Genomic DNA, 23,709 nt, shown 5'->3' on the forward strand with positions numbered 1-23,709 from the left:
ATTTCCATGATCTTGCGCAATTACCCACCATATTGGCTTTAGATTTCTTATTTGCAATGTAACCTTTCTATTCTGAGAGCATGAATGAAAGTGTAACCTAACATGGTATCATGAACATCTATACATAAAAAAGGTGAACCAAGAAGGCAGAGGGGTGTAGATACCAATCACCAAAGAAAGCATTACTGTCGTCCTGACTTTGTGGTGCTAAGGACCATCATACACTCTCTGGGTCATGACTGTTGGTCTTACTTTCTAATTAACACTATGTTACTGAGCTAATCTTAACATCATCTCCCTCTATGCACATACAAGTATCCTCCTCCTTTTCTTCTCCCTTTTCTCAATGTGAATTGCAAAATTCAACATGATCCAGGATGGGTGAAAGGAAAGGAAAGGGGATGGGAAGAGAATTTTATTCTCATTTTCACATTTCTTTAGTCTCTTTTTTTCTTTTCCTAAGGGAAAGAATGGAGGAAATAACTTACCCTTATGTCTCTAATGTGTGAAATATCTTGGTAAAAACCAGATGTGTACCCAACTGAGGAGCAAAATATACCTCAATTTCATGGGGCATGAAAGCAAACAAATTGGTCTTTGGTATAAGCAGATCCTGCATATTTCACCCTAGTCTGGTAAAAAGTATTATCAAATAAGTAGGAATAAATATCACAGACTGTTATAAGAGGATAGAGCTTTGTCAGATGTGTCCTAAGAAAGCATTATTGAGGTAAAGGTATTCCTGAAACCCCTCAAGTACAACTATGTCCAGATTATCGTAAATGGCTAGTTTCATACTTTCCCTCAAGTTTGTGAAGACAAAGATGAAAATACCCTGTTCACTTTAAAATCACACCTAAATGCACAAAGTAAAAAAGAGGCATACATTTACAGATATGAACATTGTGGTTAAAATGACAGGTTAGCATGACTATGTACAGAGCATTTTCTTCTAAAACTTTACTAATTATTTACTATTCTGCAATTGAGCTATAAGCAAATACCATTCCTACAAATACCTATGGATATAACATAATCAACCTAGGCATGCCAGCTAAAGCAGGAAGATCATTTAAGTACTAAAACCATTATATTAAAGCAAACAATGTACTCACCATTTCCATCAAAACTGTGCATATACATTAATGCTGAAGGGTTGTTATATTATCTAAATCTAGTAGAACCAATATTTCTATTGACATGAGTCTAAAACAGATCATGCTTCTTAAAGAGCACTATAAGTTGTGAGATACAACTACATATCATTTACTTTTATTTGTCTGTGATGACAAGATGACTACAAGTTATATACTCAAATATTAATTGAATTAATAATCTCCCAACACTTTTTACCACTGCCTGAAATTAGAAATTATTATTTCCTAGTAAACGAATCTGGTTTTGTAAAAAGCTAAAGAATTCAAAAAACCGTGACAGTCAAACGTCTTGCCTAACTAGCACATTCAGAGTAATGCAGGATATGATTCAAGAGGACATCTACAGTTGGTATGTTTTCTATCGGCAGATTTCATGGCCAGTTCCCTTCCATTGTTCCATAAGATCCACTTTAAGGTCTAGGTCTCTGAGGGCTGCCCTTGCTACATCTTTTACTTGCTCTCCATGATTCTTGATGGCAGTGTGGATCACCTCCTCCACACCATACTCAATAAAGCGCTGTTTATTCTCAGGTACTCGGGAAACCATGTTTCGAATAGCCATGCAACCCAATTTCTGTAAAACACGAGGAAAATAAGCTGTTATTTGGTAGAAAAGAAAGTTCATGAAGGATAATGCAGGAAACGACAATCAAGTATAAAAACAGTCTTGTACACAAATGCTGCTTTCACAGGCTCCTTATATGTTAAAGCTGAATAATCATCTAAGTGAATGAAAAAAATAAACTATACATTATAACCCCATGACCACTTTTATTGGGAATCTATGCTCTTAGGTTGCACTAAATTCCATACCTGAGATGATGGACTCCTTTGGAATGTCAAGCTCTTTGAAAAGATTCTCTGATGCCCATTCTCTCTAGGACCACCCATCAAGGGAGTGTCCATGGCAAATGAGTCTCCACTAATCCCTGTCCTTAAAGGCCTCCCTTGCATACACCACTCAATGCATTCTTTCCCCATTTCTCTCCTTCCACTACTTATCCACTGCTTCTTCAAGTAACAGGTGGTTTTCACTACAGAATTAAAAATTTTCAGTCTTAATGCTTTGTGTACTACTACAGGTGTGCTCTAATCATGTTAATGCCACACTAAACATTGGTTCAGGAAGTAGGAAAAAAATATATATATATAAATATATAAGGGGGCAAATGGGGAGTTCATAACAAGTAGTGGTGATGTGAGAAGATGGAGTGAGTATTTTGAAGGTTTGTTAAATGTGTCTGATGATAGAGTGGTAGATATAGGGTGTTTTGGTTGAGGTGGTGTGCAAAGTGAGAGAGTTAGGGAGAATGATTTGGTAAACAGAGAAGAGGTAGTAAAGCTTTGCGGAAGATGAAAGTCAGCAAGGCAGCGAGTTTGGCTGGTACTGCACTGGAATTTATTAAAAAAGGGGGTGACTGTATTGTTGACTGGTTGGTAAGGTTATTTAATGCATGTATGACTCATGGTGAGGTGCCTGAGGATTGGCGGAATGCGTGCATAGTGCCATTGTACAAAGGTAAAGGGGATAAGAGTGAGAGCTCAAATTACAGAGGTATAAGTTTGTTGAGTATTCCTGGAAAATTATATGGGAGGGTATTGACTGAGAGGGTGAAGGCATGTACAGAGCATCAGAATGGGGAAGAGCAGTGTGGTTTCAGAAGTGGTAGAGGATGTGTGGATCAGGTGTTTACTTTGAAGAATGTATGTGAGAAATACTTAGAAAAGCAAATGGATTTGTATGTAGCATTTATGGATCTGGAGAAGGCATATGATAGAGTTGACAGAGATGCTCTGCTCTGTGGAAGGTATCAAGAATATATGGTGTGGGAGGTAAGTTGTTAGAAGCAGAGAAAAGTTTTTATCGAGAATGTAAGGCATGTGTACGTGTAGGAAGAGAGGAAAGTGATTGGTTCTCAGTGAATGGTGGCCTGCGGCAGGGGTGCGTGATGTCTTCATGGTTCTTTAATTTGTTTATGGATGGGGTTGTTAGGGAGGTGAATGCAAGAGTCTTGGAAAGAGGGGCAAGTATGAAGTCTGTTGTGGATGAGAGAGCTTGGGAAGTGAGTCAGTTGTTGTTCGAGGATGACACAGTGCTGGTGGCTGATTTGGGCAAGAAACTGCAGAAGCTGGAGACTGAGTTTGGTAAAGTGGGTGAAAGAAGAAAGCTGAGAGTAAATGTGAATAAGAGCAAGGTTATTAGGTACACTAGAGTTGAGGGACAAATCAATTGGGAGGTAAGTTTGAATGGAGAAAAACTGGAGGAAGTGAAGTGTTTTAGATATCTGGGAGTGGATCTGCAAGCAGATGGAACCATGGAAGTGGAGGTGAATCACAGGGTGGGGGAGGGGGCGAAAGTTCTGGGAGCGTTGAAAAATGTGTGGAAGTCGAGAGCGTTATCTTGGAAAGCAAAAATGGGTTATGTTTGCAGGAAGAGTGGTTCCAACAATGTTATATGGTTGCAAGGCATGGGCTATAGATAGAGTTGTGCAGAGGAGGGTGAATGTACTGGAAATGAGATGTTTGAGGACAATATGTGGTGTGAGGTGGTTTGATCGAGTAAGTAATGAAAGGGTAAGAGAGATGTGTGGTAATAAAAAGAGTGTGGTTGAGAGAGCAGAAGAGGGTGTTTTGAAATAGTTTGGTCGCATGGAGAGAACAAGTGAGGAAAGATTGACAAAGAAGAAATATGTGTCAGAGGTGGAGGGAACGAGAAGTGGGAGACCAAATTGGAGGTGGAAAGATGGAGTGAAAAAGATTTTGAGTGATCGGGGCCTGAACATGCAGGAGGGTGAAAGGCATGCAAGGAATAGAGTGAATTGGAACGATGTGGTATACCGGGGTCGACGTGCTGTCAATGGATTGATCCAGGGCATGTGAAGCATCTGGGGTAAACCATGGAAAGTTTTGTGGGGCCTGGATATGGAAAGGGAGCTGTGGTTTCGGTGCATTATACATGACAGCTAGAGAATGAGTGTGAACGAATGTGGACTTTGTTGTCTTTTCCTAGCACTACCTCGTGCAAATGTGGGGAGAGGGGGATTTCATTTCATGTGTGGCAGAGTGGCGACGGGAATGAATAAGGGCAGACAGTATGTATTATGTACATGTGTATATATGTCTGTGTATGTATATATACGTATACATTGAGATGTATAGATATGTATATGTGCTGTGTGTGGATGGGTATGTACATACATGTGTATGTGGGTGGGTTGGGCCATTCTTTCGTCTGTTTCCTTGTGCTACCTCGCTAACGTGGGAGACAGCGACAAAGTATAATAAATAAATATAATATATATGGGATAGGGGAGAAAGAAAGAATACTTCCACGTATTCCCCGAGTGTCGTAGATAGCGACTAAAGGGGACAGGAGCGGGGGAATGGAAAACCCCTTGCCTCCTTTTATCTAAATTTCTAAAAAGGAAAACAGAAGAGTCCAGGCGGGGAGCACTTATTCTCCTTGAAGGCTCAGATTTGGGTGTCTGAATGTGTGTGGATGTACCCAAGATGAGAAGAAAGAAGAGATAGGTAATATGTTTGACGAAAGAAGCCTGGAAGTTTTGGCTCTGAGTCAAATGAAGCTCAAGGGTAGAGGGGAGGAGTGGTTTGGGAAAGTCTTGGAAGTAAAGTCAGGGGCTGGTGAGAGGACAAGAGCTAAGGAAAAAGTAGCACTACTCCTGAAGCAGGAGTTGTAGGAGTATGTGATAGAGTGTAAGAAAATATATTCTAGATTGATGTGGGTAAAACTGAAAGTGGAAGGAGAAAGATGGGTGATTATTGGTGCATATGCACCCAGTCATGAGAAGAGAGACCATGAGAGGAAATTGTTTTGGGAGCAGCTGAGTGAGTATGTTAGCAGCTTTGATGCATGAGATTGGGTTACAGAGATGGGTGATTTAAATGCAAAGGTGAGTAATGTAGCAGTTGAGGTATAATTGGTGTACATGGGGTGTTCAGTGTTGTAAATGGAAATGAAGAGCTTGTGGATTTGTGAGCTGAAAAAGGACTGGTGACTGGGAATAACTGGTTTAAAAAGAGATACACATAAGTATACGTATGTCAGTAGGTGAGATGGTCAAAGGGCATTGTTGGATTACATGTAAATTGATAGGCGTGTAAAAAAAGAGATTTTTTTGATGTTAATGTGCTGAGAGGGGCAGCTGGAGGGATGTCTGATCACTATCCTGCAGAGGAGAGGGTGAAGATTTGTAGAGGTTTCCAGAAAAGAAGAATGTTGGGGAGAAGAGAGTTGTGGGAGTAAGTGGACTTGGAAAGGAGACCTGTGTGAGGAAGTGCCAGGAGAGATTGAGTGTGCAATGGCAAAAGGTGAGAGCAAATGACATCAGGAGAAAGGGCAAGGAATGGGAGGTATTTAGGGAAGCTGTGGTGGCTTGTGCAAAAGATGCATGTGGCATCAGAAAGGAGAGAGGTGGGCAAATTAGAGAAGGTAGTGAGTGGTGGGATGAAGAAATAAGGTTGTTTGAGAAAGAGAAAAGAGAGGTGTTTGGACAATACCTGCAGGGAAGTAGTGCAAATGACTGGGAGATGTATAAAAGAAAGCAGCAGGAGGTTAAGAGAAAGGTGCAAGAGGTGAAAAAGAGGGCAATGAGTGGGGTGAGGGTATCATTAAATTCTAATGAGAATAAAAACAAGTTTTGGAAGGAGGTAAATAACGTGGGTAAGACAAGAGAACAAATGGGAACTTCGGTGAAGGGGGAAAAGTGGGGAGGTAATAACAAGTAGTGATGAAGTGAGTATTTTAGAGGTTTGTTGAATGTGTTTGTTAACAGAGTAGCAGATATAGGGTATTTTGGTTGGGTTTGTGTGCGAAGTGAGAGGGTCAGGGAGAATGGTTTGGTAAATAGAGAAGAGGTAGTGAAAGCTTTGCAGAAGATGAAATCCAGCAAGGCAGCGGGTTTGGATGGTACTGCAGTGGAATTTATTAAAATAGGGGGTGACTATGTTGTGAATTGGTTGGAAAGGATATTCAGTGTATGTATGGATCAGGGTGAAGTGCCTGAGGATTGGCAAAATGATGCATAGTGCCACTGTACAAAGGCAAAGTGCCTGAGGATTGGCAAAATGATGCATAGTGTCACTGTACAAAGGCAAAAAGGATAAAGGTGAGTGTTCAAACTACAGAGGTATAAGTCTGTTGAGTATTCCTGGGAAATTATATGGGAAAGTATTGATTCAGAGGGTGAAGGCATGTACAGAGAATCAGATTGGGGAAGAGTAGTGTCGTTTCAGAAGTGGTAGAGGATGTGTGGATCAGGTGTTTCCTTTGAAGAATGTGAGAAATACTTACTTAGCATTTATGGATCTGGACAAGGCATACGATAAGGTTGATAGAGATGTTTTGTGGAAAGGTTTAAGAGTGTATGGTGTGGGAGGTAAGTTGCTAGAAGCAGTGAAAAGTTTTTACCAAGGATATAAGGCATGTGTATGAGTAGGAAGAGAGGAAAGTGATTGGTTCCCACTGAATGTCAGTGTGTAGCAGGGGTATGTGATGTCCCCATGGTTGGAAAATTTGTTCATGGATGGGGTGGTTAGGGAGGTAAATGCAAGAGTTTTGGAGAGAGGGGAGAATATGCAAGGGCCTAGGAAGTGAGTCAGTTCTTGTTCGCCAGTGATACAGCTCTGGTAGCTGATTCTGGTGAGAAACTGCAGAGGTTAGTGATCAAGTTTGGAAGTGTGTGAAAGGAGAAAGTTGAGAGTAAATATGAATAAGAGGGTTGAGAGACAATTTAATTGGGATGCAAGTTTGAATGGAGGAAAATTGGAGGAAGTGAAGTGTTTTCAATATCTGGGAGTGGACTTAGCAGGGGATGGAGCCATGGAAGCGGAAGTGAGTCACAGGGTGGGGGATGGGGCAAAGGTTCTGGGAGTGATGAAGAATGTATGGAAGGAAAGAACATTATCTCGGAGAGCAAAAATGGGTATGTCTGAAGGAATAGTAGTTTCAACATAATCATATGGTTTCGTGGCATGGGCTACAGATAGGGTTGTAAGGAGGAGGGTGGATGTGTTGGAAATTAAATGTTTGTGGACAATTTGTCGTGTGAGGTGGTCTGATCTAGTAAGTAACGAAAGAGTAAGAGAGATGTGTGGAAATGAAAAGAGTATGGTTGAGAGAGCAGAAGAGGGTGTGTTGAAATGGTTTGGGCATATGGTTAGCATAAGTGAGGAAAGAGTGACAAAGAGGATATATGTGTAAGAGGTGGAGGGAAAAAGAAGCAGGAGACCAAATTGGAGGTGGAATGATGGAGTGAAAAACATTTTGAGCGATCGTGGCCTGACTGAACATACAGAAGGGTAAGAGGCATGCAAAAAATAGAGTGAATTGGAACGACGTGGGAAACCGGACTGATGTGCAGTCAATGGACTGAACCAGGTCATGTGAAACATCTGGGTTAATCATGGAAACATCTGTGGGGCCTGGATGTGGATAGGAAGCTATTGTTTCAGTGCATTACACAAGATAGCTAGAGACTGAGTGTGAATGAATGTAGCATTTTTGTCTGTTTTCCTGGCGATAACTTGCTGCAACAGGTTGTAGCAATGCTGTTTCCTGTGGGGCAGGATGGCACCAGGAATGGATAAAGGCAAGCAAGTAGAAATATGTACTTGTGTGTGTCTATACGTATAGGTCTATGTGTATATGGGCATATGTATATGTTGATGTGTATATATGTATGTATATGTGCATATGAGTGGAAGGGCCATTCTTCATCTGTTTCCTGGCACTACCTAGCTGATGCGGAAAATGGCAATGAAGTATAATAAATAATAGAAATAAGAATAATAATGATAATAATGATAATTATAATAATAATAATCAATAACCCTCCCTTCCTGGTATTTGTACTTTCTCAAAGGGGAAACAGAAGAAGGAGTCAGGCGGGGAGTGCTCATCCTCCTCGAAGGCTCAGATTATGGTGTCTAATTGTGTATGGATGTAACCAAGATAAGAAAAAAGGACAGTTAGGTAGTATGTTTGAGGGAAGGAGCCTGGATGTTTTGGCTCTGAGTGAAACAAAGCTCAAGGGTAAAGGGGAAGAGTAGTTTGGAAATGTCTTGGGAGTAAAGTCAGGGGTTAAGAAGGAGGACAAGAGCAAGGGAAGGAGTTGCCACTACTCCTGAAACAGGAGTGGTGGGAGTATGTGATAGAGTGATAGATTGTGATAGATTGATATGGGTAAAACTCTAGACTGATATGGGTAAAACTGAAAGTGGATGGAGAGAGATGGGTGATTATTGGTGCATATGCACCTGGGCATGAGAAGAAAGATCATGAGAGGCAAGTGGTTTGGGAGCAGCTCAGTGAGTGTGGTAGGTAGTTTTGATGAGAGACCGAGTTATAGTGATGGGTGATTTGAATGCAAAGATGAGTAATGTTTCAGTAGAGGGAATAACTGGTGTACATGGGGTGTTCAGTGTTGTAAATGGAAATGGTAAAGAGCTTGTAGATTTATTTGCTGAAAAAGGACTTGTAACTGAGAATACCTGATTTAAAAAGAGAGATATACATAAGTATATGTATGTAAGTAGGAGAGATGGCCAGAGAGCGTTATTGGATTAAGTGTTAATTGATAGGCACGCAAAAGAGAGACTTTTGGATGTTAATGTGCTGAGAGGTGCAACTGGAGGGATGTCTGATCATTATCTTGTGAAGGTGAAGGTTAAAATTTCTAGAAGTTTTCAGAAAAGAAGAGAGAATGTTGGGGTGAAGAGAGTGGTGAGAGTAAGTGAGCTTGTGAAGGAGACTTGTGTGAGGAAGTACCAGGAGAGACTGAATACAAAATGGAAAAAGGTGAGAACAAAGGACGTAAGGGGAGTGAGGAGGAATGGGATGTATTTAGGGAAGCAGTGATGGCTTGCGCAAGGGATGCTTGTGGCATGTGAAGCGTGGGAGGTGGGCAGATTAGAAAGGGTAGTGAGTGGTGGGATGAAGAAGTAAGATTATTAGTGAAAGAGAAGAGAAAGGCATTTGGATGATATTTGCTGGGAAATAAAGCAAATGACTAGGAGATGTATAAAAGAAAGAGGCAGGAGATCAAGAGAAAGGTGCAAGAGGCAGAAAAGAGGGCAAATGAGAGTTGGAGTGAGAGAGTATCATTTAATTTTAGGGAGAGTAAAAAGATGTTTTGGAAGGAGGTAAATAAAGTGCGTAAGACAACGAAAAAAATGTGAAGCGTCTGGGGTAAACCATGGGAAGTTCTTTGGGACCTGGATGTGGAAAGGAAGCTGTGGTTTCGGTGCATTATACACGAGAGCTAGAGGTTGAGTGTGAACGAATGTGGCCTTTGTTGTCTTTTCCTACCGCTAACTTGTGCACATGCGGGGGAGGGGGTTGTTATTTCATGGGTGGTGGGGTGGTGATGGGAATGAATAAAGGCAGACAGTATGAATTATGTTTTATCTATTTTATTTTACTTTATCGCTGTCTCCCGCGTTAGCGAGGTAGCGCAAGGAAACAGAGGAAAGAATGGCCCAACCCACCTGCATACACGTCCACACACGCACATATACATACCTATACATCTCAACATATACATATATATATATATATATATATATATATATATATATATATATACACACAGACATATACATATATACACAAGTACATAATTCACAGTCTGCCTTTATTCATTAGCATCGCCATCCAGCCACATCCCCTGGTTCAATCCATTGACAGCACCTTGAGCACGGTATACCACATCGTTCCAATTCACTCTATTCCTTGCATGCCTTTCACCCTCCTGCATGTTCAGGCCCCGATCACTCAAAATCTTTTTCTCTCCATCTTTCCACCTCCAATTTGGTCTCCCACTTCTCCTCGTTCCCTCAACCTCTGACACATATATCCTCTTGGTAATTCTTTCCTCACTCATTCTCTCCATGTGACCAAACCATTTCAAAACACCCTCTTCTGCTCTCTCAACAACACTCTTTTTATTACCATACATCTCTCTTACCCTATTATTACTTACTCGATCAAACCACTTCACACCACATATTGTCCTCAAACATCTCATTTCCAGAACATCCACCCTCCTACGCACAACTCTATCCATAGCCCACGCCTCGCAACCATACAACATTGTTGCAACCGCTATTCCTTCAAACATACCCATTTTTGCTTTCCAAGATAACGTTCTCGACTTCCACACATTCTTCAACGCTAACAGAACTTTTGCCCCCTCCCCCACCATATGATTCACTTCTGCTTCCATGGTTCCATCCGCTGCCCAATCCACTCCCAGATATCTAAAGCACTTCACTTCCTCCAGTTTTTCTCCATTCAAACTTACCTCCCAACTTACTTGGCCCTCAACTCTACTGTACCTAATAACCTTGCTCTTATTCATATTTACTCTCAGCTTTCTTCTTTCATACACTTTACCAAACTCAGTCACCAGCTTCAGCAGTTTCTCACATGAATCAGCCACCAGCACTGTATCATCAGCAAACAACAACTGAATCACTTCCCAAGCTCTCTCATCCACAACAGACTGCATACTTGCCCCTCTTTCCAAAACTCTTGCATTCACCTCCTTGACAACCCCATCCATAAACAAATTAAACAACCATGGAGACATCACACCCCTGCCACAAACCAACATTGACTGAGAACCAATCACTTTCCTCTCTTCCTACATGTACACATGCCTTACATCCTCGATAAAAACTTTTCACTGCTTCTAACAACTTGCCTCCCACACCATATATTCCTAATACCTTCCACAGAGCATCTCTATCAACTCTATCATATGCCTTCTCCAGATCCATAAATGCAACATACAAATCCATTTGCTTTTCTAAGGGTTTCTCACATACATTCTTCAAAGCAAACACCTGATCCACATATCCTCTACCACTTCTGAAACCACACTGCTCTTCCCCAATCTGATGCTCTGTACATGCCTTCACCCTCTCAATCAATACCCTCCCATATAATTTCCCAGGAATACTCAACAAATTTGTACCACTGTAATCTGAGCACTCATTTCTATCCCCTTTGCCTTGGTACAATGAATTATGTACATGTGTATATATGTATATGTCTGTGTGTGTATATATATGTATACGTTGAGATGTATAGGTATGTACATTTGCGTGTGTGGATTTTTTTTTTTTTTTTTTTTTTTTTATACTTTGTCGCTGTCTCCCGCGTTTGCGAGGTAGCGCAAGGAAACAGACGAAAGAAATGGCCCAACCCCCCCCATACACATGTACATACACACGTCCACACACGCAAATATACATACCTACACAGCTTTCCATGGTTTACCCCAGACTCTTTTTATTACCATACATCTCTCTTACCCTATTATTACTTACTCGATCAAACCACTTCACACCACATATTGTCCTCAAACATCTCATTTCCAGAACATCCACCCTCCTACGCACAACTCTATCCATAGCCCACGCCTCGCAACCATACAACATTGTTGGAACCACTATTCCTTCAAATATACCCATTTTTGCTTTCCGAGATAATGTTCTCGACTTCCACACATTCTTCAAGGCCCCCAGGATTTTCGCCCCCTCCCCCACCCGATGATCCACTTCCGCTTCCATGGTTCCATCCGCTGCCAGATCCACTCCCAGATATCTAAAACACTTCACTTCCTCCAGTTTTTCTCCATTCAAACTCACCTCCCAATTGACTTGACCCTCAACCCTACTGTACCTAATAACCTTGCTCTTATTCACATTTACTCTTAACTTTCTTCTTCCACACACTTTTCCAAACTCAGTCACCATCTTCTGCAGTTTCTCACATGAATCAGCCACCAGCGCTGTATCATCAGCGAACAACAACTGACTCACCTCCCAAGCTCTCTCATCCCCAACACACTTCATACTTGCCCCTCTTTCCAAAACTCTTGCATTTACCTCCCTAACAACCCCATCCATAAACAAATTAAACAACCATGGAGACATCACACACCCCTGCCGCAAACCTACATTCACTGAGAACCAATCACTTTCCTCTCTTCCTACACGTACACATGCCTTGCATCCTCGATAAAAACTTTTCACTGCTTCTAACAACTTGCCTCCCACACCATATATTCTTAATACCTTCCACAGAGCATCTCTATCAACTCTATCATATGCCTTCTCCAGATCCATAAATGCTACATACAAATCCATTTGCTTTTCTAAGTATTTCTCACATACATTCTTCAAAGCAAACACCTGATCCACACATCCTCTACCACTTCTGAAACCACACTGCTCTTCCCCAATCTGATGCTCTGTACATGCCTTCACCCTCTCAATCAATACCCTCCCATATAATTTACCAGGAATACTCAACAAACTTATACCTCTGTAATTTGAGCACTCACTCTTATCCCCTTTGCCTTTGTACAATGGCACTATGCACGCATTCCGCCAATCCTCAGGCACCTCACCATGAGTCATACATACATTAAATAACCTTACCAACCAGTCAACAATACAGTCACCCCCTTTTTTAATAAATTCCACTGCAATACCTTCCAAACCTGCTGCCTTGCCGGCTTTCATCTTCCGCAAAGCTTTCACTACCTCTTCTCTGTTTACCAAATCATTTTCCCTAACCCTCTCACTTTGCACACCACCTCAACCAAAACACCCTATATCTGCCACTCTATCATCAAACACATTCAACAAACCTTCAAAATACTCACTCCATCTCCTTCTCACATCACCACTACTTGTTATCACCTCCCCATTTGCGCCCTTCACTGAAGTTCCCATTTGCTCCCTTGTCTTACGCACTTTATTTACCTCCTTCCAGAACATCTTTTTATTCTCCCTAAAATTTAATGATACTCTCTCACCCCAACTCTCATTTGCCCTCTTTTTCACCTCTTGCACCTTTCTCTTGACCTCCTGTCTCTTTCTTTTATACATCTCCCACTCAATTGCATTTTTTCCCTGCAAAAATCGTCCAAATGCCTTTTTCTTCTCTTTCACTAATACTTTTACTTCTTCATCCCACCACTCACTACCCTTTCTAATCAACCCACCTCCCACTCTTCTCATGCCACAAGCATCTTTTGCGCAATCCATCACTGATTCCCTAAATACATCCCATTCCTCCCCCACTCCCCTTGCTTCCATTGTTCTCACCTTTTTCCATTCTGTACTCAGTCTCTCCTGGTACTTCCTCACACAGGTCTCCTTCTCAAGCTCACTTACTCTCACCACCCTCTTCACCCCAACATTCACTCTTCTTTTCTGAAAACCCATACAAATCTTCACCTTAGCCTCCACAAGATAATGATCAGACATCCCTCCAGTTGCACCTCTCAGCACATTAACATCCAAAAGTCTCTCTTTCGCACGCCTGTCAATGAACACGTAATCCAATAACGCTCTCTGGCCATCTCTCCTACTTACATACGTTTTTTTTTTTTTTTTTTTTTGTACTTTGTCGCTGTCTCCCGCGTTTGCGAGGTAGCGCAAGGAAACAGACGAAAGAAATGGCCCAACCCCCCCCATACACATGTATATACATACGTCCACACACGCAAATATACATACCTACACAGCTTTCCATGGTTTACCCCAGACGCTTCACATGCCTTGATTCAATCCACTGACAGCACGTCAACCCCGGTATACCACATCGCTCCAATTCACTCTATTCCTTGCCCTCCTTTCACCCTCCTGCATGTTCAGGCCCCGATCACACAAAATCTTTTTCACTCCATCTTTCCACCTCCAATTTGGTCTCCCTCTTCTCCTCGTTCCCTCCACCTCCGACACATATATCCTCTTGGTCAATCTTTCCTCACTCATTCTCTCCATGTGCCCAAACCACTTCAAAACATCCTCTTCTGCTCTCTCAACCACGCTCTTTTTATTTCCACACATCTCTCTTACCCTTACGTTACTCACTCGATCAAACCACCTCACACCACACATTGTCCTCAAACATCTCATTTCCAGCACATCCATCCTCCTGCGCACAACTCTATCCATAGCCCACGCCTCGCAACCATACAACATTGTTGGAACCACTATTCCTTCAAACATACCCATTTTTGCTTTCCGAGATAATGTTCTCGACTTCCACACATTCTTCAAGGCCCCCAGAATTTTCACCCCCTCCCCCACCCTATGATCCACTTCTGCTTCCATGGTTCCATCAGCTGCCAGATCCACTCCCAGATATCTAAAACACTTCACTTCCTCCAGTTTTTCTCCATTCAAACTCACCTCCCAATTGACTTGACCCTCAACCCTACTGTACCTAATAACCTTGCTCTTATTCACATTTACTCTTAACTTTCTTCTTCCACACACTTTACCAAACTCAGTCACCAGCTTCTGCAGTTTCTCACATGAATCAGCCACCAGCGCTGTATCATCAGCGAACAACAACTGACTCACTTCCCAAGCTCTCTCATCCCCAACAGACTTCATACTTGCCCCTCTTTCCAAAACTCTTGCATTTACCTCCCTAACAACCCCATCCATAAACAAATTAAACAACCATGGAGACATCACACACCCCTGCCGCAAACCTATATTCACTGAGAACCAATCACTTTCCTCTCTTCCTACATGGACACATGCCTTTCATCCTCGATAAAAACTTTTCACTGCTTCTAACAACTTTCCTCCCACACCATATATTCTTAATACCTTCCACAGAGCATCTCTATCAACTCTATCATATGCCTTCTCCAGATCCATAAATGCAACATACAAATCCATTTGCTTTTCTAAGTATTTCTCACATACATTCTTCAAAGCAAACACCTGATCCACACATCCTCTACCACTTCTGAAACCACACTGCTCTTCCCCAATCTGATGCTCTGTACATGCCTTCATCCTCTCAATCAATACCCTCCCATATAATTTACCAGGAATACTCAACAAACTTATACCTCTGTAATATATATATATATATATATATATATATATATATATATATATATTTTTTTTTTCATACTATTCGCCATTTCCCGCGATAGCAAGGTGGTGTTAAGAACAGAGGACTGGGCCTTTGAGGGAATATCCTCACCTGGCCCTCTTCTCTGTTCCTTCTTTTGGAAGAAAAAAAAGAAAAATATATATATATATATATATATATATATATATATATATATATATATATATATATATATATATATATATATATATAATATATATATATATATATTATCCCTGGGGATAGGGGAGAAAGAATACTTCCCACGTATTCCCTGCGTGTCGTAGAAGGCGACTAAAAGGGGAGGGAGCGGGAGGGCTGGAAATCCTCCCTTCTCATTATTTTTTTTTAATTTTCCAAAAGGAACAGAGAAGGGGGCCAGGTAAGGATATTCCCTCAAAGGCCCATTCCTCTGTTCTTAACGCTACCTCGTTAACACGGGAAATGGCGAATAGTTTAAAAAAAAAAAATATATATATATATTTTTTTTATTTTTATTATACTTTGTCGCTGTCTCCCGCATTTGCGAGGTAGCGCAAGGAAACAGACGAAAGAAATGGCCCAACCCCCCCCCATACACATGTATATACATACGTCCACACACGCAAATATACATACCTACACAGCTTTCCATGGTTTACCCCAGACGCTTCACATGCCTTGATTCAATCCACTGACAGCATGTCAACCCCGGTATACCACATCGCTCCAATTCACTTTATTCCTTGCCCTCCTTTCACCCTCCTGCATGTTCAGGCCCCGATCACACAAAATCTTTTTCACTCCATCTTTCCACCTCCAATTTGGTCTCCCTCTTCTCCTCGTTCCCTCCACCTCCGACACATATATCCTCTTGGTCAATCTTTCCTCACTCATTCTCTCCATGTGCCCAAACCACTTCAAAACACCCTCTTCTGCTCTCTCAACCACGCTCTTTTTATTTCCACACATCTCTCTTAACCTTACGTTACTCACTCGATCAAACCACCTCACACCACACATTGTCCTCAAACATCTCATTTCCAGCGCATCCATCCTCCTGCGCACAACTCTATCCATAGCCCACGCCTCGCAACCATACATTGTTGGAACCACTATTCCTTCAAACATACCCATTTTTGCTTTCCGAGATAATGTTCTCGACTTCCACACATTCTTCAAGGCTCCCAGAATTTTCGCCCCCTCCCCCACCCTATGATCCACTTCCGCTTCCATGGTTCCATCCGCTGCCAGATCCACTCCCAGATATCTAAAACACTTCACTTCCTCCAGTTTTTCTCCATTCAAACTCACCTCCCAATTGACTTGACCCTCAACCCTACTGTACCTAATAACCTTGCTCTTATTCACATTTACTCTTAACTTTCTTCTTCCACACACTTATATATATATATATATATATATATATATATATATATATATATGATTTGGTAAACAGAGAAGAGGTAGTAAAAGCTTTGCGGAAGATGAAAGCCGGCAAGGCAGCAGGTTTGGATGGTATTGCAGTGGAATTTATTAAAAAAGGGGGGTGACTGTATTGTTGACTGGTTGGTAAGGTTATTTAATGTATGTATGACTCATGGTGAGGTGCCTGAGGATTGGCGGAATGCGTGCATAGTGCCATTGTACAAAGGCAAAGGGGATAAGAGTGAATGCTCAAATTACAGAGGTATAATTTTGTTGAGTATTCCTGGTAAATTATATGGGAGGGTATTGATTGAGAGGGTGAAGGCATGTACAGAGCATCAGATTGGGGAAGAGCAGTGTGGTTTCAGAAGTGGTAGAGGATGTGTGGATCAGGTGTTTGCTTTGAAGAATGTATGTGAGAAATACTTAGAAAAGCAAATGGATTTGTATGTAGCATTTATGGATCTGGAGAAGGCATATGATAGAGTTGATAGAGATGCTCTGTGGAAGGTATTAAGAATATATGGTGTGGGAGGCAAGTTGTTAGAGGCAGTGAAAGGTTTTTATCGAGGATGTAAGGCATGTGTACGTGCAGGAAGAGAGGAAAGTGATTGGTTCTCAGTGAATGTAGGTTTGCGGCAGGGGTGTGTGATGTCTCCATGGTTGTTTAATTTGTTTATGGATGGGGTTGTTAGGGAGGTAAATACAAGAGTCTTGGAAAGAGGGGCAAGTATGAAGTCTGTTGGGGATGAGAGAGCTTGGGAAGTGAGTCAGTTGTTGTTCGCTGATGATACAGCGCTGGTGGCGGATTCATGTGAGAAACTGCAGAAGCTGGTGACGGAGTTTGGTAAAGTGTGTGGAAGAAGAAAGTTAAGAGTAAATGTGAATAAGAGCAAGGTTATTAGGTACAGTAGGGTTGAGGGTCAAGTCAATTGGGAGGTGAGTTTGAATGGTGAAAAACTGGAGGAAGTGAAGTGTTTTAGATATCTGGGAGTGGATCTGGCAGCGGATGGAACCATGGAAGCGGAAGTGGATCATAGGGTGGGGGAGGGGGCGAAAATTTTGGGAGCCTTGAAAAATGTGTGGAAGTCGAGAACATTATCCCGGAAAGCAAAAATGGGTATGTTTGAAGGAATAGTAGTTCCAACAATGTTGTATGGTTGCGAGGCGTGGGCTATGGATAGAGTTGTGCGCAGGAGGATGGATGCGCTGGAAATGAGATGTTTGAGGACAATGTGTGGTGTGAGGTGGTTTGATCGAGTAAGTAACGTAAGGGTAAGAGAGATGTGTGGAAATAAAAAGAGCGTGGTTGAGAGAGCAGAAGAGGGTGTTTTGAAATGGTTTGGGCACATGGAGAGAATGAGTGAGGAAAGATTGACCAAGAGGATATATGTGTCGGAGGTGGAGGGAACGAGGAGAAGAGGGAGACCAAATTGGAGGTGGAAAGATGGAGTGAAAAGGATTTTGTGTGATCGGGGCCTGAACATGCAGGAGGGTGAAAGGAGGGCAAGGAATAGAGTGAATTGGAGCGATGTGGTATACAGGGGTTGACGTGCTGTCAGTGGATTGAATCAAGGCATGTGAGGCGTCCGGGGTAAACCATGGAAAGCTGTGTAGGTATGTATATTTGCGTGTGTGGACGTGGGTATGTACATGTGTATGGGGGGGTTGGGCCATTTCTTTCGTCTGTTTCCTTGCGCTACCTCGCAAACGCGGGAGACAGCGACAAAGTATAAAAAAAAAAAAATATATATATATATATATATATATATATATATATATATATATATATATATATATATATTCCTATGAGTCCACGAGGAAAATGAAACACGAAAAGTTCCCAAGTGCACTTTCGTGTAATAATCACATAATCAGGGGAGACACAAGAGAGGAATATAACAGTCAGTTGATACATATATATATATATATATATATATATATATATATATATATATATATATATATATATATATATATATATATGATATTCCCCTCAAAGGAAATATCCTCTGTTCTCAATGAAGGAAATGGCGAATAGTATGAAAAAGAATATATATATATATATATATATATATATATATATATATATATATATATATATATAGGGAGCAGGGGGCTAGAAATCCTCCCTCTCATTTTTTTTTTTAATTTTCCAAAAGAAGGAACAGAGAAAGGGGCCAGGTGAGGATATTCCCTCAAAGGCCCAGTCCTCTGTTCTTAACGCTACCTCGCTATTGCGGGAAATGGCAAATAGTATAAAAAAAAAAAAAAAAAAAAAAAAAAAATATATATATATATATATATATATATATATATATATATATATATATATATATATCTTTTTTCTTTCTTTCAAACTATTCGCCATTTCCCGCATTAGCGAGGTAGCGTTAAGAACAGAGGACTGGGCCTTTGAGGGAATACCCTCACCTGGCCCAATTCTCTGTTCCTTCTTTTGGAAAATTAAAAAAAAACAAGAGGGGAGGATTTCCAGCCCCCTGCTCCCTCCCCTTTTAGTCGCCTTCTACGACGCGCAGGGAATACGTGGGAAGTATTCTTTCTCCCCTATCCCCACACATATATAATATATATATATATATATATATATATATATATATATATATATATATATATATATATATGTGGGTGGGTTGGACCAATCTTTCGTCTGTTTCCTTGCGCTACCTCGCTAATGCAGGAGACAGTGACAAAAAAAGAAAAAAAAAGGAAAAAAATTGATAATAATAATAATAATCCCTAGGTATAGGGGAGAAAGAATACTTCCCACGCATTCCTTATCCCTGGGGATAGGTGAGAAAGAATACTTCCCACGCATTCCTCACGCATCGCAGAAGGCGACTAAAGGGGACGGGAGCGGGGGCCCAGAAACCCTCCCTTCCTTGTATCTTAACTTTCTAAAAGGGGAAACAAAAGAAGGAGTCACGTGGGAGTGCTTATCCTCCTCGAAGGCTCAGATTGGGGTGTCTAAATGTGTGTGGATGTAACCAAGATGAGAAAAAAGGAGAGATAGGTAGTATGTTTTAGGAAAGGAACCTGGATGTTTTGGCTCTGAGTGAAACGAAGCTCAAGGGTAAAGGGGAAAAGTGGTTTGGGAATGTCTTGGGAGTAAAGTCAGGGGTTAGAGAGAGGACAAGAGCAAGGAAAGGAGTTGCACTACTCCTGAAACAGGAGTGGTGGGAGTATGTGATTGAGTGTAAGAAAGTAAACTCTAGATTGATATGGGTAAAACTGAAAGTTGATGGAGAAAGATGGGTGATTATTGGTCCATATGCACCTGGGCATGAGAAGAAAGATCATGAGAGGCAAGTGTTTTGGGAGCAGCTGAATGAGTGTGTTAGTGGTTTTGATGCATGAGACCGGGTTATAGTGATCTGTGATTTGAATGCAAAGGTGAGTAATGTGGCAATTGAGAGAATAATTGGTATACATGGGGTGTTTAGTGTTGTAAATGGAAATGGTGAAGAGCTTGTAGATTTATGTGCTGAAAAAGGACTGGTGATTGGGAATACCTGGTTTAAAAAGAGAGATATACATAAGTATACATATGTAAGTAGGAGAGATGGCCAGAGAGTGTTATTGGATTACGTGTTAATTGATAGGCATGCGAGAGAGACTTTTGGATGTTAATGTGCTGAGAGGTGCAACTGGAGGGATGTCTGATCATTATCTTGTGGAGGTGAAGGTGAAGATATGTAGGGGTTTTCAGAAAAGAAAAGAGAATGTTGGGGTGAAAAGAGTGGTGAGAGTAAGTGAGCTTGGGAAGGAGACTTGTGTGAGGAGGTACCAGGAGAGACTGAGTACAGAATGGAAAAAGGTGAGACCAAAGGACGTAAGGGGAGTCGGGGAAGGAATGGAATGTATTTAGGGAAGCAGTGATGGTTTGCACAAAAGATGCTTGTGGCATGAGAAGCGTGGGAGGGAGGTGGGCAGATTAGAAAGGGTAGTGAGTGGTGGGATGAAGAAGTAAGATGATTAGTGAAAGAGAAGAGAGGCATTTGGACAATTTTTGCAGGGAAATAGTGCAAATGAGTGGGAGATGTATAAAAGAAAAAGGCAAGAGGTCAAGAGAAAGGTGCAAGGGGTGAAATAGAGGGAAAATGAGAGTTGGTGTGAGAGAGTATCATTAAATTTTAAGGAGAATAAAAAGATGTTTTGGAAGGAGGTAAATAAAGTGCATAAGACAAGGGAACAAATGGGAACTTCAGTGAAGGGGGCTAATGGAGAGATGATAACAAGTAGTGGTGATGTGAGGAGATGGAGTGAGTATTCTGAAGGTTTGTTGAATGTGTTTTATGATATAGTGAAAGAGAATAGGTAGTAAAAGCTTTGCGGAAGATGAAAGCTGGCAAGGCAGCGGGTTTGGACGGTATTGTAGTGGAATTTATCAAAAAAGGGGGTAACTGTATTGTTGACTGGTTGGTAAGGTTATTCAATGTATGTATGATTCACGGTGAGATGCCAGAGGATTGGCGGAATGCTTGCATAGTGCCACTGTGCAAAGTCAAAGGGGACAAAGGTGAGTGGTCAAATTACAGAGGTATAAGTTTGTTGAGTATTCCTGGGAAATTATATGAAGGGTATCGACTGAGAGGGTGAAGGCATGTACAGAGCATCAGAGGTGAGAAATACTTAGAAAAGCAAATGTATTTGTATGCACCATTTATGGATCTGGAGAAGGCATATGATAGAGTTTATAGAGATGCTCTGTGGAAGGTATTAAGAATATCTGGTGTAGGAGGCAAGTTGTTAGAAGTAGTGAAAAGTTTTCATCGAGGATGTAGGGCATGCATAAGTGTAGGAAGAGAGGAAAGTGATTGGTTCACAGTGAATGTAGGTCTGCAGCAGGGGTGTGTGTCTCCATAGTTGTTTAATTTGTTTATGGACGGGGTTGTTGGAGGTGAATGTAAGGGTTTTGGAAAGAGGGGCAGGTATGCAGTCTGTTGTGGATGAGAGAGCTTGGGAAGTGAGTCAGTTGTTGTTCGCTGATGATACAGCACTGGTGGCTGATTTATGCGAGAAACCACAAAAGCTGGTGACTGAGTTTGGTAAAGTGTGTGAAAGAAGAAAGTTGAGAGTAAATGTAAATAAGAGCAAGGTTATTAGGTACAGTAGGATTAAGGGTCAAGTCAATTGGAAGATAAGTTTGAATGGAGAAAAACTAGAGGAAGTGAAGTGTTTTAGATATCTGGGAGTGGATTTGGCAGTGGATGGAACCATGGAAGCGGAAGTGAATCATAGGGTGGAGGAGGGGGAGAAAATTCAGGGAGCCTTGAGGAATGTGTGGAAGTCGAGACCATTATCTCGGAAAGCAAAAATGGGTATGTTTGAAGGAATAGTAGTTCCAACAATGATGTATGGTTGCGAGGCGTGGGCTATGGATAGAGTTGAGTGGAGGACGGTGGATGTGCTTGAAATGAGATGTTTGAGGGCAATATGTGTTGTGAGATGGTTTGATCGAGTAAGTAATAATAGGGTAAGAGAGATGTATGGTAATAAAAAGAGTGTGATTGAGAGAGCAGAAGAGGGTGTTTTGAATTGGTTTGGTCACATGGAGAGAATGAGCGAGGAAAGATTGACCAAGAGGATATATGTGTCAGAGGTGTAGCGAACAAGTAGAAGTGGGAGACCAAACTGGAGGTGGAAAGATGGAGTGAAAAAAATTTTGAGTGATCGGGGCAGGGTGGCAATGGGGATGAATAAAGGCAGATAGTATGAATTATGCACATGTGTATATATGTCTGTGTGTATATATATATGTATACGTTGAGATGTATAGGTATGTATATTTGCGTATGTGGACGTGTATGTATATTCATGTGTATGTGGGTGGATTGGGCCATTCTTTCGTCTGTTTCCTTGTGCTACCTCGATAACGCGGGAGACAGCGACAAAGCAAAATAAATAAAATAAATATAAATAAATATAATTTATAATTTATTTTGCTTCGTCGCTGTCTCCCGTGTTAGTGAGGTAGCGCAAGGAAACAGACAAAAGAATGGCCCAACCCACCCACATACACATGTATATACATACATGGCCACACACGCAAATATACATACCTATACATCTCAACGTATACATATATATACACACACAGACATATACATTTATACACATGTACATAATTCATACTTTCTTCTTTTGTACTATTCGCCATTTCCCGCATTAGCGAGGTAGCGCTATGAACAGAGGACTGGGCCTTAGAGGGAATATCCTCACCTGGCCCCCTTCTCTGTTCCTTCTTTTGGAAAAAAAAAAAAAATAATTCATACTGTCTGCCTTTATTCATTCCCATCGCCACCTCGCCACACATGAAATAAAAACCCCCTCCCCCCTTATGTGTGCAAGGTAGCGCTAGGAAAAGACAACAAAGGCCACATTCGTTCACACTCAGTCTCTAACTATCATGTAATAATGCACCGAAACCGCAGCTCCCTTTCCACATCCAGGCCCCACAGAAATTTCCATGATTTACCCCAGATGCTTCACATGCCCTGGTTCAATCCATTGACAGCACGTCGACCCCAGTATACTAAATTGTTCTAATTCACTCTATTCCTGGCACGCGTTTCACCCTCGTACATGCACAAGCCCCGATCACTCAAAATCTTTTTCACTCCATCTTTCCACCTCCAATTTGGTCTCCCACTTCTCCTCGTTCCCTCCACCTCTGACACATATATCCTCTTTGTTATTCTTTCCTCACTCATTCTCTCTATGTGACAAAACCATTTCAAAACACCCTCTAATGCTCTCTCAACCACACTCTTTTTATTACCACACATCTCTCTTACCTTATTATCACTTACTCGATCAAACCACCTCACACCACATATTGTCCTCAAACATCTCATTTCCAGCACATTCACCCTCCTACGCACAACTCTATCCACAGCCCATGCCTCGCAACCATATAACATTGTTGGAACCACTATTCCTTCAAATATACCCATTTTTGCTTTTCGAGATACTGTTCTCGACTTCCACACATTCTTCAAGGCTCCCAGAATTTTCGCCCCCTCCCCCACCCTATGTTTCACTTTCGCTTCCATGGTTCCATCCACTTGCCAGATCCACTCCCAGATATCTAAAACACTTCACTTCCTCCAGTTTTTCTCCATTCAAAATTACCTCCCAATTGACCTGACCCTCAACCCTACTGTACCTAAT

At 41.5% G+C, this 23,709-nt stretch overlaps 1 protein-coding gene across 2 annotated transcripts in view; it reads right to left on the reverse strand.

Annotated features, from left to right (window-relative positions):
* Nucleotides 1–400: 400 nt before the first annotated feature.
* Nucleotides 401–23,709, reverse strand: part of LOC139764069 (armadillo repeat-containing protein 6) — an 80,295-nt gene continuing 56,986 nt past the window's right edge. For both annotated transcript variants that reach the window (XM_071690523.1, XM_071690524.1), the window contains exon 9: nt 401–1,731. In XM_071690523.1, coding sequence (XP_071546624.1) covers nt 1,516–1,731 — 216 coding nt within the window. In that variant the 3' untranslated portion in view covers nt 401–1,515. The remainder of the gene's footprint in view (nt 1,732–23,709) is intronic.

The sequence above is a fragment of the Panulirus ornatus genome, chromosome 48 (genome assembly GCF_036320965.1).
Source record: "Panulirus ornatus isolate Po-2019 chromosome 48, ASM3632096v1, whole genome shotgun sequence".
Lineage (NCBI taxonomy): Eukaryota > Metazoa > Arthropoda > Malacostraca > Decapoda > Palinuridae > Panulirus > Panulirus ornatus.